We start from the raw sequence: 20006 nt of genomic DNA on the forward strand, positions 1-20006 counted from the left end.
ATGTAGAATTTCAAATTTAAAAAATATCAAATATTTATTTCTTAATCAACAAATGATGCAAGCGACAAAATGGAACCAGGTGACAAGGAAGCTGAACAATTACGAAAACAAATCAAATTTCTTTCTGGTAAAGATTAAACGTCTGAGTTTATTTATATGATTATAGAAACAGAACATTTCTTTGGATCTAATAACCTATTTAATTCATTTAGTATTAAGTATTTAGTCGGTAAATAGCTATTCATAGCTAATGTTTTCTCTGTTATGTCATACCGACTGAAAATAAAATTTTATTTGATTTTATTTGAAATAAACGAAATAAACATTAGTCGCCACATAAATTCAAATTATACACATGTATAAACCACCAGTCAATTGTAATCAAGGCCCCTTATGTCCAGGGAATAGAGGGGACCTTCGGTCCAGCCAAGCCTGGGTAAAATCCACGCCCTGCGGGGATGAACTGCTTGTAACATTCCCCGCCAAATGCCCCCGCACCCCAGGGACCCTAGGTTAGGACCATTCCCCACTATTTAAGGCGCAAAGACAAAACCACTGCAATGACCCGGCACTGCAGGCCACCTAGGGGATAACATAGCCCATTTCCCCGGCTATCCCCGGTATACCCCCTGACCTGGGTGGGCTGTGGTTACAATTGAGTGGTGCATAATGAACCTAGGGCCTAGGCATAAATAATATGTTTATCAAGTCCTATGATAAAGGTTAAGGTTATGTTCCACTAATACACAATAAATATGAAAGATCAATTAGGGCGACCAGGATTCCAATCATATTTTCAGGGTTGCATACATATTTATTGGAGACCATTCAGGGGGATTTGTTCAGAAAGGCTTAAAATTCAGGTAGATTTTTGTAGTATTCAGGGGGATTTTTTAGCAGGTTCAAGTTGGCGAAATTTCAAAGTATTTTTAGACGCAAGTACGAAAAAATGTATTCACATATATTTTGCTATGAAAACCTCTAACTTTTTCATTATACAGAATTATTTTATGTCATACTTTATCATATTCTTATGATACACTGTCATGTCATACTGTAATACTGTAAATTAAATTTAACTTCCTCCAAAGTCTTAAAAAAATTCTGTTTAATACTATCAGCTATGATGATGTTCAGACACTAAGGGAATTGAATGAAAATTATTCATTTCTTCCTTTTCCAAAATAGTAATATTTCTTTGCCTTTGATCATTAGGCCAGAGTTTTTATATCTTTAGATTTACGGGAGCACCGTACCTAAATATTGCAAAACCCAAATAAAAATAAAATTCATTTTCGTAGTTTTATTTTTATTTTTTCCGACGAACGTTGCTCCAATGTTAAGAAGAAAATAAAATTAGTGTTCTATAACCCATATCCCAGAACCAACTGGTGTACCAATTGTCATTAATTATAGGTCTTTTTACTGCACAAACCACGTAAACCAGTCGGAAATACGCGGGGGGGGGGGGGGGGGAAACAGAACAGGTACCCGTTACCATAACAACGTCCTGTCAAAAGTGAAAGTAGTTTTTGTCATACCCCTTATTTCTCGCAATTTCTGCAGCTATATAGAAATGTTTTACAACAAAAACGTTCCGATGTTTATGTTTCATTAGTTAAATCAAACCATGGAGAACTTAAAGCGTGTTTATTGTGATTTTTTTTTTTATAAATTCAGTATGTTGTTCGCGTTTCGTGGAATGATTGCGAAACTTCCGGTCAAAATAAGGAGACAGAAATTCTTGGGTTGTTTTGTCTATTAAAAGTCGTTGGCGCACGTCGTATATTAACAAGGATGAATTGGATTACAGTGCAAAAATGTATAGCTTCTGACAAACACAAACTGCAAAATGATATCGTGTTCATCAAAGTCAAAATGGATATTTTTTCTGAATTTGACTCTGGGGAGCATTGAACACACTACTTCACGATCACATATTTGAAGAGAAAAACACAAGGTATCGTGATATTCGTAGTTGTTAATTAGTTTAATAATGATTTAGAATTTAAATCGTTATAGAGTACTGAAAATGATGTAATAATAACATAGTGTGTGTTTCCGATAAAACAAAAAATCTGAACATAAGATATCTGGCAGTCAGTGCAAGAAGTCAAACTTATCCGTTGCTTATTGCCAACGGGCATAGCTGGAATTAGAAGGATATTTTTCAGGACTGATTTTAAAATCAGTTCTTAGACCTGGTTTTTTGAAACATATAACACTTGTCAAATTTATCTTAATGCTCCCGAATTTTCTTTGGTGAAGTAAATAAATGTAGATTTTGACTGTCTGTGTATCCGTAAGCCCTGTCAAACTTTGAAGTGAAGAAGAATTTCCATCAGGGCGTCGACTTTTTTTGGTTATTTTTTCTATATCAAAACCACATCACGGTAAATTGTCACGGTACTATTTCGTTAAAAACACATTTGACCTCCTTATTATACCGTGTCTGAAACTTTGTTCAATGTTTGATTACTTCACAATGGAAAGGATATGCTTATACTGTGGGCAAAAGGTTAGAAATGGCCATTTAAACTTCTTTATTACACTGACATGTTTCATAAAATCCATGGGTTGATAATATATGCACCTCATATGCATAGATGCATTCGAACAAATATATACAATTAATTTCAATGAGCGCTTGAACTCCACAGTGTTGAGGTCAATATTTTCAGTCATTAAAAGGATCTTATAATTATGCTTTTGAAACTTTATGGTGATCTATCACCCTTTTTTCAGCCTATGAAATAGCTGACACAAGTAAGGTGTGTTTTGTCTTCATGATATAAGAAGATTTAAAAAATAAAAAAAATCGGAGAAAAATCCGTTTTATTTTTATTTATTTCTCCTTCGGGACATTTTATTTTTATTTTTATTTCCTCCTCCTTACCCAACTTTTTGAAAAATCTCCCGTAAATCTAAAGATAAAAAAACTCTGGCCTTACTTCAAATTAATTGATCACTTGTTGTAAAGGTTTCCTTTTGGCATTTATCAAACCTTTTATAAACAGTCATTTCACCCTTGCGGTGTGGTTTCTATACATTCAGTTTCACTCACATACTGTGGTTTCATTTTGTTATTATTGCCTGATGTAAAATATCTAAAAAAAAATAAAAAACAAACAAAAAAACAATTTTTTTTTAATTCCGGGAGACCGGGGGATGCATTGAAATTCTGGTGGATTTTTCATGGAGAGAATTGTTTTATTTGTCCTAAATTGGTGACAGAATTTTTTATTTCAGTGAGATTTCTTATAAGAAATGAATGAAAACAAGATTTTCTGACCTGACTTCTTGTGAGGTTTAGAATACTTCAGATATTGTAGGGGCTTATTAAATGCAGATCAAAACGGACGTAAACAAAAACCAATCCTGGTTGCAAAAATGCTTGAAAACAAGTGAAAAATTTCAGAAATAGACACAGGCTGGCCAAAGTCAACAGCGATGCCATAGTTCAATAAGCAGTGACAACACTGTAATTTAATAAACAACAGAAGTAAAATGTCACAAGCTGCAAGCTAGGGTGAGAATAACTCATTAACATATTTTCAAGGCAATTTAAATGATTTTTGCAAAAATTGCGAAAATCACTTGGTAGAATTATGAATTCACATTTGCTTCTGATTTGCAATGAAATGCTCAAAATCTTAACCCTTTCCAACAGTATGGTTTTTTATGTTAACTTTAAATTAAACATTATAAGCAGTGAATAATTTCAGAAGCATACCTCTATGCATGTTCCCTATACATATGAGATTAATTACTGATGGCTTGTTTGAACAATTGTTTGATAAAAAAAGTGATGATAATAGTGTCCACATACCTGGAAATACTTTTAAAGAGAACCATATTTTTTATTAATATTGTTTTCCTATATCTTTAACTTATATACATTTTCATATTATGAATGAAATTATCATAAATAAGGCCATACCATTTTTTTTTTTTTTTCAACAGATTTTTGGTGGGCATGGATGAAAATACATTTTTTTCATTTAGTTTAAAAAATATAACAAGCCAGCAATGATAGACATAAATCAATATTTAGATTGAAAAAGCAAGTTTTTAATACCATAGCCATATATATATCAAATAATACTTTCAGATCTTATAGAAAATGCTGGAAAGTCAAAGTTGGAGCATGCTGGAGTACAATACAGACCATATCATCCAAAACAGGATACAAAAGGTATAATGTATCCTGTAACATGTACATACTCTTGTAAATCTAAGCTTTTATTATTATTTATTTATTATACTTATGTTTAATTATTTAATTGTAATACACAACTCATTTGAGACTTGATTTATATGTTTGCAATTTATGGCCACTGCCATGTTTGACAAAGAAATATTTTAATTTAAAGTTTTAGCTAAGATTTCTGTGACACAAATATAATATAATGCTGTTATCGGTTTGTCCTTTGTGAAGAAGAAATCCACATAATATTGTCTGTATTATCTGCTTCTGTTATAAAGGGGTAAATGGAAAATCCCATCACCATGTTTTAAATATTTGAAGAGCTATATTCCTTGTTCAATTGTGAACTATTTTTTGTTATTATTTGTTATGAGAATTGGCATCACCTTGAGAACCCAATTTTATTTATGTGCAGTTTTAAAGCCATAATGAAATGTAAGTAAGGATCATAACACATCATGTACAATTTAACTTTATTTTCAGGACCTGCAAGCTACAAGCAGAAATATGTACACCCCACCCAAGGACCCTCCAGGCAGCCCATCAATCAGTACTCATCTGCAGGAACCAGACCCAGTTCGCAGTTAGCCTGGAAGAGATCTCATTCCAATCCAGACTTATCGAAACTTGCTCAATCAAAACAGTCCAAGGCATCAGGCTTACTGTTGAATGAGAAATCTAGAAGTGGTAGTACATCTCAGGGACATTTTTTCAATACTAATGCAGATGGAGTTATGAAATCTGAAGTAGGGAGCCTTTCCAAGGATCGTTCTTTGGATCAAATCCTCAAGCATTCTTATTGCACTAGTGAGCGAATCTCATTATCAGATTCCGAGAAATCAGTTTATAAACACAATCAACATACTGCTGAGAAAGCCAGGCTAACAGTGAATAAATGGGTAGCCGCTTGTGTAAAACCAGCTGTGGACTTTGTTGTACAGGAGAAATTAAAGAAAGCTGAAAAGGAGATAGCCGAATTAAAGCAGTTGATCTCAGAGAGAAGTAAAAATCTCTCACCAGTAAAGCCCAGTGCTGCTCACAAAACAAGTATTGTTAAAGCAGAAACATTAGCAAATGTATCATCTGAAAACACTAAACAGTCTATTTCATCTAATACACATCACACTGCTGAAGATAGTGATACAAACTTTGTCCATTTATCAAAATACAAACTTCAGAAAATGACTCCTACTCAAAATGTTCAATGTCAGAGTCAAGCTCCTGTAAGAAGTTTACCAATTTCCACCAATCAGTCATTAGTTACCAATTCATTTTCCAAGTATCTATCATCTGGTGCTATTCAATCAAAACTGATCTCAGAGAAGACCCAAAAGTCGTCCAAGTATATCAAGAAATCAAAATACTCCCTTGTAAGAGTTCGGACTCCATCAAGTAGTGATAAAAAACAATCTTCAACGTCTTCAAAACCCCCCTCTAAGCTTGTGTCTCTCTCAAAGTATTCATTGAAAAGAATACGGAGATCACTGTCTGATGAAAACAAGCATGGTGGAATAGGAAGCACGTACAATAGCCCTGTTCAGAAAATTGCCAAAACTATTCGTACAAAATACAAAGTCCGGAAGATACCCTTTGAAAATCCCTCTCAGGTGCGGTACCAAGACAGTGGGGCTAGGATTCCAAAGCCTTATTATCAGGATCGAAGGAGGCTCCATTCACAATCATATTATTATCAGGATCTCATGAATTCTCATTCATATTCGTCTCAAAGAGGCTGGCAACGTGGAGCGCAATGGAAAACCAGACAGAGTAACAAAAGTAAGCTGTCCTATAATGTTTCACTGATCAGCTGTTTTCAGAAATTTTATTCTTTATCCACCAGCTGTTAGTGTGATTTAAGTTGCAAACAAACCCAACCAGTTTTACACATTTCTCGCAAACACTCAAAGGCATGTCAGCTGACTTTTAGCATTATTCAAAACTATTGAAAGGGAAAAATGGAGATTGTGAAGATTATTTAAAAAAAAGCTTAAAAAGGAAATAAAAAGAATAAAAACATACTTTTCATTTGTTCATTTTTGGATGAAATAACATTATAAACATTTTTAAGTTATTAGTGCAACTATTGTTTCTGCAACACTGAAAATATCATACGCCTGAAGTTAAAGGAAGTTTATTCTGTCCTCATCTGAGCTGAATTTCTCATACAAGTCTTTAAAGTGTTACATGTTTTAGTAATTGTTTGCATTCTAGTCAAATTATCTACTTTATCTTAATTTTATATAAACAAAAATTGATTGTCATTACAATAAAGATTATTTCCTATAAAGTTAAATGTCTCAGAAAATGAGGATATTACACAAATTATGTCCAGACAAAAATGGTGTGCTAACATGTTGCTTGATTTATCGAAAAAAAGGAGATTTTTTTATGCATTGTCATGTTTAAGCCATTTGTCTTTAATGATAAAAGCAATGACATATAAAAATTAAAGAACATAGCTGGTAATTTAAGCAATCTCAAAAATATTGTTCCTCACTTTTTTATTTTAGGGAGAAAATTCCATGGCTATTTCACATCTTGGCAACAGCACCGTAGAAAGACGTACTACAATTACAGGCATGAGGCTCTGAAGAAAATAGCCAGGCTTAAGCAGAGTGTTCCCTTTAACCCTGTGTATGTTGTTTACGGTACTTTGTTTTGTTTATGTATTTTTCAGTCCATTTTGCGAAAATGACGCTAGACAAAGTGGGAAAATTTGGTTCATTAAATTTACCGATTTGGGAAAGAAATTTAGGCCTTTTGTGTCCATTTTAGGATCAAGTACCTGCAAAAATAGAGATTTTTTCGAGTCATGTAATTTTTGACAATATTTGGAATAAAATTCAACAACAAAATTATCATTTTGGGGAACATTTCTCTGTGAAGTTTGTGTATTACATGTAACTATGATTGTCTTTTCATTGCAGCAATTTCATCTCAAATGGGGTCATTTCTTGAAATAGGGATAAATTTACATAGATCTGACCCATGAGATGGGCAGAAATATGCCTGGTACATTAAATGTATTCTGAATATGAGATGAGGTTTAAACCATATTTTAACTATGTGACACAGTGTTTTTTTCTGACCAATCTGGGGGCAGGATTTTGGCCTTATTGTAAATTGTATGACATTATCTGTGTGGGAATAAAATTCACAATTTTAATATATTTTTTAACAAAGAAATTGGACCCCAAACAGTTTTGGTATGGAATAAAAAAACAAGACTGTGACATTGTGTTTCTAAGATAAAAATGTTCTTAATTTTTTTTATATGCGACAAGGCTTTAAAAATTTATGAAGTGCTATGTTTATTTGAAGGACTGGTAAAGTTTCATTTTATAGTTACAAAATGTTAAGTTTCAATATTTTTTAAGTTTCCACCAAGATAAACATTATGTTATTTAAGTTAACTAACAAATTATAAAATTGCTACCAGGTATATTTCTCCCTTTAAAATATCACATCATAACAGTACGGTCATTTTGGTGTTATTTAAAAAATAATCCATGCAAAAATACTACAATTGTTAACAATATAAATTAAATAAAACACAGAGATAATCTTGCTGTTAATATCTAAAATGCACTAACACATCTTTGCATCCTAATGATGGATGGCTTACCTTAAAGCCCCAGTGATTTTTTCTAAGTTTTCACTGACAAGGATTATTTCATTGTTTATTTCAGCCTTCGATTGGACCGGCGTAAAACACCCAAGCCTGGTTTGACTGGTTCACGTCTGATCATGATCAACGGGATGCTATACAGATCAAGTGAGGGTCAAAAGAAGCTTGTCAAGTCAAAACTAAACCAGTCAGGAGTTGCCCAGAAACAGCAAAGTGAGTCATGTTAAGGGATTTTGTAAAAAAAATAAAAAGTCTCTAAGAAAAATTTATAAGCATAATAAGTTCAAGCCAAACACTCACTATGAGGGTGACTTTTATAGTGCTTTTTAAAAGGCCGCTTTATTTAAGCCACGACCTGTTTTTTGTCTGCTCTTTTGGTTAAAAATATAACCAAGTAACAAATAGGTTAAGCCCCACCTTCAGAAAGTCCATGTGGCTTTTATGGTTCATTTAGATGCATGGTTTTCTACTCAACGACCTGAATAAAACAAAAAGCGCTCTCCATGTGTCAGCAAATATTAAGTCATTATGATTTTTTTTTTAATATGAGTCGGATATATCATTTGAATGACTTGATGTATAGTCTTCAAACTTGGTATGAACATTTGTCATGGTCAGTAGTTGACCTCTATTGAAATGGAGTCAATGCATCAAATGTAAATGTCATGGTAACCTTTATTGGATAAATTATGGGCATTCCCGACTGGTAACACTCATATTCACACATTCTAGCCTCATTTAGGTACCATCTATTATTAAAAAAATATGAGAAGAAAAAGATTCTGCAATTTTAAAGTGACATTTTCAATTTCTTTTAAAGTGCTTGTTGTTGGCCGAAACATCACTAAGTAATTCTTTACAGCTAGAGAAGAATAATTGATTTTACTACATGTAATTAGTCCAAACCACATGTGTTTGTACATAAAAGTGATGTGTCCCACACAAGAGCCACAACTGTACCTTTTACTTACTTCATCACACCCCCACACTTCAGGTTAACCATCATGGGGTCAGCAATATGCTGATAGTTTATGCTAGCTCATTTGAATGTACTGTATGCATATTACTTTATTAGTAAAATGCATAATCCATTGAACTGGGTGGAATTTTGGGGGCATTTTTCACTTACTGTGACAGCTCTTCTTTCATTTTTATTATATTTGATAACTGTTGCTTGATTTTTTGGAAGACCTAAAACCTCCCAGCCAGATGATGCTCAACATAGAATCAAGTGTGCATGGCCTTATTACAAGAAGTCCTCAATTCAGGATAAAATAAAGACTCCTATTATCAGAATTAAACATTGTTAAATGCTGTTAGAAAATCTTCCTTTGTGTGAAATAATTATATAATCATACACATGTTGTCAGGTTTCAAATATTGCCATTCCTTTTTATGGATACATGACTTTTCTACTGAAGTGTCAACCAATTATTAGAAGCTAGTGTGTTTAAGACGCATAAAGAAAATCCCCCCAAAAAATCAGGCAAATAACTTTAATATGTTGTGTAACCTGCATGAAACAAACATGTATCCAAAAATCATCACAAAAACACATTAATTTTGCAGTTTCCGCTGTCGAAAAAAAATGTTTGTGAAAATGGCAAAGCCACACTAAGAAATGTTACTCATAGACTATATTTAAGTTATTAAAACATAGTAACCTGAGGCGGTATTCATAAAACTTCTTAAGTCATTTCCTAAGTTAGTCTTATGAAATAAAAAAGGCTTTCCAAAATACATTACTTTCATTGACCAAAAAAGCATTCTTTAATATTAAAAACGCTAAAACCTTTCTTTTTATTTGACTATAAAAACTTTTAAGGAATTGACTTAAGTTAGGAAATTACTTAAGATGTCTTATGAATTTTTTCTCCATTACAGCGGAAGGGTCAGGAACTTCAGCTTGCTTGGTGACAGGAAAATCTCGGTCAGCAGCTACAGTTGTGGCGGCCTCGTAAGTTTTCTTCGCTGTACAGTGATCATGTCATATGTTTCCAGTCCAGTTAAAAAAATCTGTCCTGAGGACATACCTCAGATTATCAACAGCCTTGGGTTTGAAGGGACTCGCTCATGTTTATGGATATTTTTTTTATCTGAGTTTTAACATTCCTTATGATTTGCCACACTTTATTTTGTCATATTTGTTTTTGCATTTTACAAAGTTTGAGCATGTCCTTTTAAGAACCACAGGAAATTTTCTTGTTCTATTGAGGAAATGGACTTGAACATGATTCATATCAGTCAATAACTGTCTTCAATACAGCTGAAATGAATTGGAAAAAAAACTGATAATTTATCAGAGGCGATGGCAGAGTTATCAGTCTGTGCATCAGATCAAAGAGTCAGGGGTTCAATCCCTTCTTGGTCAATGATATGTAGGGTTTTAACATCCTTGGGACCCAAGCATATTCATAAAATATCTGATAACAAATTTGGCTGCAATAGGCCCATACTCATGAATAATTAATGAGGTGAAATTCAGCCGCTTGATTGGTCGCATGAGACACACCGCATGTGGTACAGAAATGGCCGAGAAGGCACTGATGAACTCGCTGTTCTGAACGATCCAATGAGATTGCCGCTTTCAAATCATTTTAGGCAAGACAGCAAATATTTTTTCCAAATTTGCAGATAGCTCTTCAACAAATGAGATTCTTTCCTTGTTGTTATTGGCTATGTCATTGGTCGGAAAATGCTTATGATATTTAAGCATAACAAAGTTTTGCTAGTCAATTTGCCCAGGGTATCATATTTTTTATGTTATACCATAAATACGCTGGGATGCCAAGATGGGTTTTAATTGAAGATTAATAAAAGTTCGTTTTTCTCAAATGTTTATGGTTATTAATCTACTTGCATTTCACACCCTTAACAGAATGCACCCATGCAGCAACTGATACTCTTCAATTTTCGTTGTGAAGTAACCATCCCCATCTTTTTATGCCCCCGTCCGTCCGTCCGTCCGGCTCTGTAACTTTCCCTTGTATGGACAGATTTTAAAATAACTTGCCACATGTGTTCCACATACCAAGACGACGTGTGGCGTGCAAGACTCGTGTCCCTACCTCAAAGGTCAAGGTCACACTTAGTGTTTATTCACAATGGAGTGAGTGCTGCATATAAGGACATAGGGTATAGGTTGTCGTGTCCGGGCTGTAACTTTCTCTTGTATCGACAGATTTTTAAATAACTTGCCACATGTGTACCACATACCAAGACGACGTGTCGCGTGCAAGACCCGTGTCCCTACCTCAAAGGTCAAGGTCACACTTAGTGTTTATTCACAATGGAGTGCTGCATATAAGGACATAGAGTATAGGTTGTCGTGTCCGGGCTGTAACTTTCCCTTGTACGGACAGATTTTAAAATAACTTGCCACATGTGTTCCACATACCAAGACGACGTGTCGCATTCAAGACCCCTGTCCCTACTTCAAAGGTCAAGGTCACACTTAGTGTTTATTCACAATGGAGTGCTGCATATAAGGACATAGAGTAGAGGTTGTCGTGTCCAGGCTGTAACTTTCTCTTGTATGGACAGATTTTAAAATAACTTGCCACATGTGTTCCACATACCAAGACGACGTGTCGCGTGCAAGACCCGTGTCCCTACCTCAAAGGTCAAGGTCACACTTAGTGTTTATTCACAATGGAGTGCTGCATATAAGGACATAGAGTATAGGTTGTCGTGTCCTGGCTGTAACTTTCCCGTGTACGGACAGATTTTAAAATAACTTGCCACATGTGTTCCACATACCACGACGACGTGTCGCATGCAAGACCCCTGTCCCTACTTCAAAGGTCAAGGTCACACTTAGTGTTTATTCACAATGGAGTGCTGCATATAAGGACATAGAGTATAGGTTGTCGTGTCCAGGCTGTAACTTTCTCTTGTATGGACAGATTTTAAAATAACTTGCCACATGTGTTCCACATACCAAGACGATGTGTCGCGTGCAAGACCCGTGTCCCTACCTCAAAGGTCAAGGTCACACTTAGTGTTTATTCACAATGGAGTGCTGCATATAAGGACATAGAGTATAGGTTGTCGTGTCCGGGCTGTAACTTTCTCTTGTATGGACAGATTTTAAAATAACTTGCCACATGTGTTCCACATACCAAGACGACGTGTCGCGTGCAAGACCGGTGTCCCTGCCTCAAAGGTCAAGGTCACACATAGTGTTTATTAACAATGGAGTGCTGCATATAAGGACATAGAGAATAGGTTGTCGTGTCGGAGCTGTAACTTTCTCTTGTATGGACAGATTTTAAAATAACTTGCCACATGTGTTCGGCATACCAAGACAACGTGTCGCGTGCAAGACCCGTGTCCCTACCTCAAAGGTCAAGGTCACACTTAGTGTTTATTCACAATGGAGTGCTGCATATAAGGACATAGAGTATAGGTTATCGTGTCCGGGCTGTAACTTTCTCTTGTATGGACAGATTTTAAAATAACTTGCCACATGTGTTCCACATACCAAGACGACGTGTCGCGTGCAAGACCCGTGTCCCTGCCTCAAAGGTCAAGGTCACACTTAGTGTTTATTCACAATGGAGTGCTGCATATAAGGACATAGAGTATAGGTTGTCGTGTCCAGGCTGTAACTTTCCATTGTATGGAAAGATTTTAAAATAACTTTCCACATGTGTTCCACATATCAAGACGACGTCGCGTGCAAGACCCGTGTCCCTGCCTCAAAGGTCAAGGTCCCACTTAGTGTTTATTCACAATGGAGTGCTGCATATAAGGACATAGAGTATAGGTTGTCGTGTCCTGGCTTTTACTGTCCCTTGTATGGACAGATTTTAAAATCACTTGCTACATGTGTTCCACATACGAAGATGACGTGTCGTGTGCACGACCCATGTCCCTACCTCTAAGGTGAAAGATACACTAAGTGTTTATTCACAAGGGAATTCTGAATATAAGGACATAACAGTGTAGGTTGTCAAGTATGGGTGGTATTTTTATGCCCCCTTTTGAAAAAAGTGGGGTATATTGTTTTGCACATGTCGGTCGGTCTGTCTGTCTGTCTGTCTGTCTGTCGGTCGGTCGGAATACCAAATGGTTTCCGATCAATAACTTGAGAACGCTTTGACCGAGGGACCTCATACTTGGTATGTGTATTGGTCATCACCAGCAGATGAACCCTATTGATTTTGAGGTCAGTGGGTCAAAGGTCAAGGTCAGTGTGACCTTTACATGAAAAACGGTTTCCGATCAATAACTTGAGAACGCTTTGACCGAGGGACCTCATACTTGGTATGTGTATTGGTCATCACCAGCAGATGAACCCTATTGATTTTGAGGTCAGTGGGTCAAAGGTCAAGGTCAGTGTGACCTTTACATGAAAAACGGTTTCCGATCAATAACTTGAGAACGCTTTGACCCAGGGACCTCATACTAGGTAGGTGTATTGGTCATGACCAGCAGATGAACCCTATTGATTTTGAGGTCAGTGGGTCAAAGGTCAAGGTCAGTGTGACCTTAACATGAAAAACGGTTTCCGATCAATAACTTGAGAACGCTTTGACCGAGGGACCTCATACTTGGTATGTGTATTGGTCATCACCAGCAGATGAACCCTATTGATTTTGAGGTCAGTGGGTCAAAGGTCAAGGTCAGTGTGACCTTTACATGAAAAACGGTTTCCGATCAATAACTTGAGAACGCTTTGACCCAGGGACCTCATACTAGGTAGGCTTATTGGTCATGACCAGCAGATGAACCCTATTGATTTTGAGGTCAGTGGGTCAAAGGTCAAGGTCAGTGTGACTGTAAGCTGAAAAAAGGTTTTCTGATTGTCCATATTTTATTTAAGTGTCCAAATCCTACTAACAATTTGGCTCCCAAGGGGGCATAAATGTTTCACTAACATCTCTTGTTTTATGTTCAGAGGCAATTTGAAATAACTTGCCATATGTATTTGACACGTAAAGGCAAGATAAACTTTTCATGTACTGACCTTGTTCGTAGGTCAATGTCACATTCGGGGGCATTCGTCACATACTGTGACAGCTCTTGTTATGTACTATTATTATCTATAATTAGTAATTCTAGTAAATATTTCCGTCTTTGCTTATGACGTCAACCAATCAAATTATTATTGGAGCTTTTATAAGGGAATGTAATGTGTCTTGGTGCTTCCATGTAATAACTTACAAAAATCCACATTTTATGGACTATTGAAATATATATGTAGTATACCATGGGCCGATTGTGATAACATCGTTGTTAACTTTTAAACGTGAACTGTTTGATGATGTGCTTATATATTTAAAAGAAACAAAGTTCAGCTGAAACTATATAGTTGTCTATAATCTTGTTATAAATACCGAAGCGCACAAGTGTTTCCAGTAAACTTCCAGAGCAATAAAGATTTGAAAGTTAACAACGATGCCGTTAACAATGTTGTTAACAAAAACAAAAATCGGAACAATCGGCCGAATATTTCCCCTTGAATTAAATTTCTACCATGTATGCTGAAATACTGGAGTGTATTTTGACTTTTATTTTAATTGATCTTATTCATGTTTTTATTTGAATGTCACCTGCGTCAAATGGCAGATATAGGGGTCATGATGTTCGGCATCAGCTTCATCCGTCTCACTATCATATCACTTCTCCTGCTTGAAGATGTATTCCTACTCCCAAATAAGCAGTACCACAATCAGTACAATTGTTTTAATTTACTGAAAAGGATGAATAAATATCGAAAACAATGGTTCTTGTGAAGGATACTGTGTTTAATTTGAAGAGAGGTGCAGAAAACAGGGTATTTCTACCTTATGAGACTATCGTTTATCTCTGTAAATCTTTTGAGGACCAACCAGTCATTCAATATTAGTGCGTTTTCAACTATACATGGTGACTATGTTGTTCAGTAATTGATATTTTTCATTAATGCATTATTTAGTAAGTGGTTAAAGGTTCATCACTTAAAATTTATGTTTGTTATATTGATTATAAATTATTTTATAATACGAGTTTCCCTTTGAGTATTTCTAATAAATTCTCAATTACACGGCAAAATATGTTGGCTTTGGTTCTTGAACGCACAAAAAATTGCAATCACTTCTGGTATTTACATTTTTAAATCCATAAGCAACATGGTTGATATTAAAAACCTTCTTCAACTACTTGTAGTATCGACAAAATTCAATTTATAATATTAGAAAAGCACATTATTGAAATGCCATGTAACATTGGTTAAATGACATCTTGCTAATCCGATCCGAGCACAGTTCTAAAATAAAGAAGGATGTGGTAACCCCGTACAGTTAAAAAATATGCAAAGTCATGTTTTTTCTATACAGTAGACTGTTTCATAAGATCAATTAGTCCCAGATAATTACTGTACCTGTACTTCCATATGCACAATCTTGGGCTATTATATTGCTGTTGTGCTGCAGTTTTATCTTGAAATAAAAAAGACTCCTGCTTGTTATGGTAATTTGAAATCTGAACTTTAGATTTGCTGAAAACTGTATATTTTTCTTATGGTATGGTAACATGATCTGTTTGCCAGCTTTTAATGGGAATAGTACAAAAAAGTCAAGTCATTCTTAAATACTTGGAATCCATTATAGAAATGCCATTTGAAAAACAAGGTTTTTAAAATATATATTTTCATGTGATTAATCATTTTTTTAAGCTCACCTGAGCACAAAGTACTCAATGTAAGCTATTAGGATCGGTTTATGTCCGGCGACCAGTGTCAACGGTTCAGCGTCGACAATTGCTTACAAACAAAATTGCCTGGAAAATTTTGATGAAACTTTACAGGGATATTCCTTGGTTGGTGCCTTTCTAAATTGTTCAAAGAAATTAATTCCATTCTGGTTGCCATGGCAACAGAAAGGAAAAATGAATTATTTTGAATAGCTGGAAGACTTTTAAATTTGTAAAAGATGATGATTTATAAGATTCATAAGAATTTGACTTTATTGTATTTTCTTTAAACAATTATAGAAAAACTATTTTTTTATACTTAAATCAATTTATAAATACAGTAAAACTGCGATCACTGGAGGATGCCCGGGTCCAAGCTAAAACCTCGAGGGAACCAATGTTTCGAACGACACAAGTTTCAATTTTCATGTTTTGAGTTTGAAGTCTTCAACTTACTACGACACCGATTATGTGTTGCATTGTGGAAATTGCTCATATGTTCAAAGGCTGTCGTATACGAAAGGGAAAAGAAAAAAAATTATAATTGAATATATAGTTATGTTTATTTTTTACCAAAAGCGCACTTTCTAATCAAGCAACATTTAAATATGACAGTACAATTTATTATGGCATTAGTCAGATTTAAGTTTCACGATGAAAGATTGATGATTGGCGCATCTTGTCTGTCTCATGAAACTGTTTAAACTCATAGTTATCTTCTCAAATGCCCTTATCAACTCTCATTAGTCATGTGTAAACAGTGATAAACAGTGATAAACGGTTTTTCACTCCTTATCAAATTTCCTTTCAACTATCATTGCAATTCATACAACTTGTGAAAAACACCTAGCAATTGTTTGTTTATTTTGGAACAGGCGTTCGGGGAAAAAGTGTGAAATTATGACCTCGAGGTAGCCATAAGGTTTTGTGCATGATTTGTGTATTTTGGACCGGCTATTGTGCTCGACTCCTCGACTTATTTAGGTTTCGATGCAGCGTCAGTATATTTTATATGAAAATAGAAGGAAAAATGTTCAGACAAACGAGGGAACCCCGGTTCTTGAATGACCGCCTGTTCGAACAACCGCAGTTTTACTGTTGTTTAGATATGTTAAACTTTAAAAAATCTTCTTGTCTGACTGTGAGAGTCCATGAGCTCTGATATCATTACTATTTTGATCATTTGTACTATTTAAGAAACAAAAATCGTTATTGTTGTTAGATGATATTTTTATGAGTTTCCAATAGACTAATGTAGGGAATACTTTGAATGTGTTCTTGTTTAAGCTGCACATTAATGAAATTCAAACTCTGTGATAGCATCTGTATCAAGTATGTCAGTGTGCAAGCAACTGTACCAAGTCCTGTAGGTGTGGAGGCAACTGTAGCAAGTCCTGTCAGTGTGCAGGAAACTGTATCAAGTCCTGTCAGTGTGCAGGCAACTGTAGCAAGTCCTGTCAGTGACTATGCAGGCAATACTTCTGATCAGTATGCATGCAAGAAGTTTTTCATCACTCTGTCAACGCCAGCATGCAAACAAAAATCCTGTCAGTGTGCAGGCAGGAAGTCCTGTCAGGTTGCAGGCAAAAAGTCCTGTCAGAGTGCAGGCAAGATGTCCTGTCACAATGCAGGCAAGGACTGTCAGGGTGCAGGCCAAAAGTATGCAGTCATCTACAAGCAGACACTGCAAGACTATGATAATTGTAATATTGATTTTTTATATAATGTCAGACTTGTGTTATTTTGACCATAGATGATGATAGTCAATAATATCTAGTGAAATTGATTTGCCAAAGAAAATTGTACAGAATGTAATATTTTATGTGTATTTTCTTTTTTCCAAAATTAGAAAATTGACATGTTTGTTTGATATTAATCCCCAATTGCATTACCAAAAACGATCAAACTCATTCATTGTCTTAAAAAAAAACACAGGTTTGAAACTTTCACTCAGGTGAGCGATTTAGGGCCATCATGGCCCTCTTGTTTTATTGTTAGCTCTACTGGCCAAAGGCCAGAAGAGCTTATGCGATGGTAATGTGTACGTAGTATGTGCATCCGTGCGGTCGTGCGTTCCTGCGTCTGTAAACAATTTGTTGTGAACACGATACAGTCTTCAGTTTTGATTGTATCTCAATGAAACTTGTACAGTATCTAGATATCCATTAGAGCTCGGTTCCTTTCGAAAACCAGCCATGAAAGTTTTAAAGAAATGCTTTCTATTTTTAGCCAGGTCTGCATGAGCGAATTCTATTTTTAGCCAAGTTTACATGTACATGTAAATTCAAGTCTAGAGTTAAGGGAGACAATTTGCAAGTCTAGGATTTTGAGAGACAATTTGCTTTTTGCTTCTGCAGTTGATTTTGTGAAATACTCTGCCTTGTTCTTGTTGAAAGCCCAAAGGCCATTTTTTAGCTTTAAGTTCTGTAGTTTGCGCATTCATCTTAACAAAATTGGTTGTGAATGTTTAAGTTATGCACCTGGTGTCATTACTGGCCACACCCAGGGTTCACAGGTTTGGTAAACATAAATCTGGAAAGGTTTGAAAATCTTTTTGTGTGTTCGTGCATCCATCTCAGCACAATTGATTGTGAATGTTTGTTCAAATTGATCAATGTTGTCCTAGGATGCCCTTGACTTTGACCTTTTGACCAACTTTTTTTAACTTTTAAAACTACAGAAATTTTTACTATGAGTACAGTTTTGAAAGCATTTTTTTTTGATCAGATGACTTTTACTTGGCACATATTAAAATAGTTCATGCAACTAATCTGCTTACAATACTTTCTGGGCTCAGATGTTGAACGTGCTACGTTTTCAGGTACCCCAAACACAAAACATAAACTATATTTCTGTTGCCTTTTACCCATACATACATGCTGTAGATTGATATGACCACAAAAGCCATGCCAGTAGAGCATAGGCCCTTTTGGGCCTCTTGTTTACAGTATGTAATCATATACTGTTTTATGTATTATATATCAATGCTCTGGTTAAGGCTTTAGGTCAAAGAGTATTTTAACCTCAGTTGGGTGCAAAGAAACTAAACTGGTGTCAGTGATATGATATCTTCGCAGATTCCCTGACGAATACAAAATAGCTCTGTCTTCAAAGGGAAGTAAATGCAAGTAGTATAAGGCTACATATTTTATCCATGATTACCTTGTGCCCAATATGCTCAATTGTCGATAAGAAAGATGTTTTGACTATAAGTCATGTTTCGGGAGAAGGTGCTTTAAGAACATGCTTAAGACATGCTTGGTGTTGTCATCAACCTGCAAAAACATAAATTTTGGCCAAGACTACACAACTATTCAAAACATTTCAATGAAAGTTGGTTCACATGTTGCAAGAGACAAAATGCTCATGAATAGCAAGGCGCATAATACTGACTTTAAAGTTTATTGAGTTATTCCCCTTGTGCGACTGAAAATATAGATGAGCAATAGTGTTCATTTGGCAGTGCTCTTGTTATTTACATATTCATTCAAAATATGAAAACACTGCTGATTGACAATAATGATAAGTGCAACACTGTCAACACCAGAACTGTACTCTATTGGCAAGAAATTTTAGGACTCATTTATACAATAATTCAGAAGGACAACAAAATTAATAACTTTACTGTGGACCACGCATGGAACAACCTTTTACATACCGCTCTCATGTGTCAAAATTAGCACAAGGCATTTGTTAATTGTCTGCCGTGCTTGTTTAAAAGTTAGGTTGTTTGGTTCAAATGGCTGCAGAAGTCTCATATCAGTGACTGGCCTTTGTGCAACACATCAAAATCATTATCTAACTACACCGGTTTCTTGAAAATGCATGTTATATTGACATTAGCTTTGTGAGCAAGACTGGTATGGGCCGCATCCCAGCAGGCCCAAGGCAGGACTAAGAACTAGTACTGCATAATTTGTAACTGGTTTTGGAGACCAAGAGCAACATTTCTGAAATTGTTTCTATCACTACGATATATATGTTAATAGCAGTTTTGTGATGAGCAAGATGCTGGCATTGGCCGCAGTCTGCCAAGCTCAGGGCAGGGAAGGGAACAACATATTATTTGTATTTTCTACAACTGGTTTTGGAGTCAAAGAGTGTTATTCCTGAAATCATTTCCTTCAATATCATTTATGTTTTTATACTAGTTGTGTGATAATTGTGATAAGGGAGATGCTGGCGTGGACCACAGCCAGACAGGCTTGGAGCACTGATTTGAAGAAGTACTGTTATTTCTACAACTGGTTTCGGAGCAAAATGGCAACATTTCTGAAATCATTTCCATCACTACCATATATTTTTTTCATTGCAGACGAGTGGTGAGCAAGACACTGGCATGGGCCGCAGCCCGGCAGGCTCGGGGCGGGAAGGGAAATAAATATTGCATATTTTATAATCGGTTTGGGAGATGTAACAGAGGAGACAGTTGTCCCTACAAACATGACCCGGAAAGAGTTGCAGTTTGTACGAGGTAAATCATAAGAATGTTAA

General features: G+C 35.6%; 1 protein-coding gene across 1 annotated transcript in view; it reads left to right on the forward strand.

Annotated features, from left to right (window-relative positions):
* Positions 1-69: 69 nt before the first annotated feature.
* The window catches only part of LOC128244931 (uncharacterized), a 34844-nt gene continuing 14907 nt past the window's right edge, over positions 70-20006 (forward strand). Inside the window, exons 1-7 of the mRNA XM_052963087.1 lie at positions 70-127; positions 4112-4195; positions 4691-5983; positions 6718-6841; positions 7897-8048; positions 9720-9792; positions 19828-19986. Coding sequence (XP_052819047.1) covers positions 70-127; positions 4112-4195; positions 4691-5983; positions 6718-6841; positions 7897-8048; positions 9720-9792; positions 19828-19986 — 1943 coding nt within the window. The remainder of the gene's footprint in view (positions 128-4111; positions 4196-4690; positions 5984-6717; positions 6842-7896; positions 8049-9719; positions 9793-19827; positions 19987-20006) is intronic.

The sequence above is a fragment of the Mya arenaria genome, chromosome 8 (assembly GCF_026914265.1).
Source record: "Mya arenaria isolate MELC-2E11 chromosome 8, ASM2691426v1".
NCBI classification, from domain to species: domain Eukaryota; kingdom Metazoa; phylum Mollusca; class Bivalvia; order Myida; family Myidae; genus Mya; species Mya arenaria.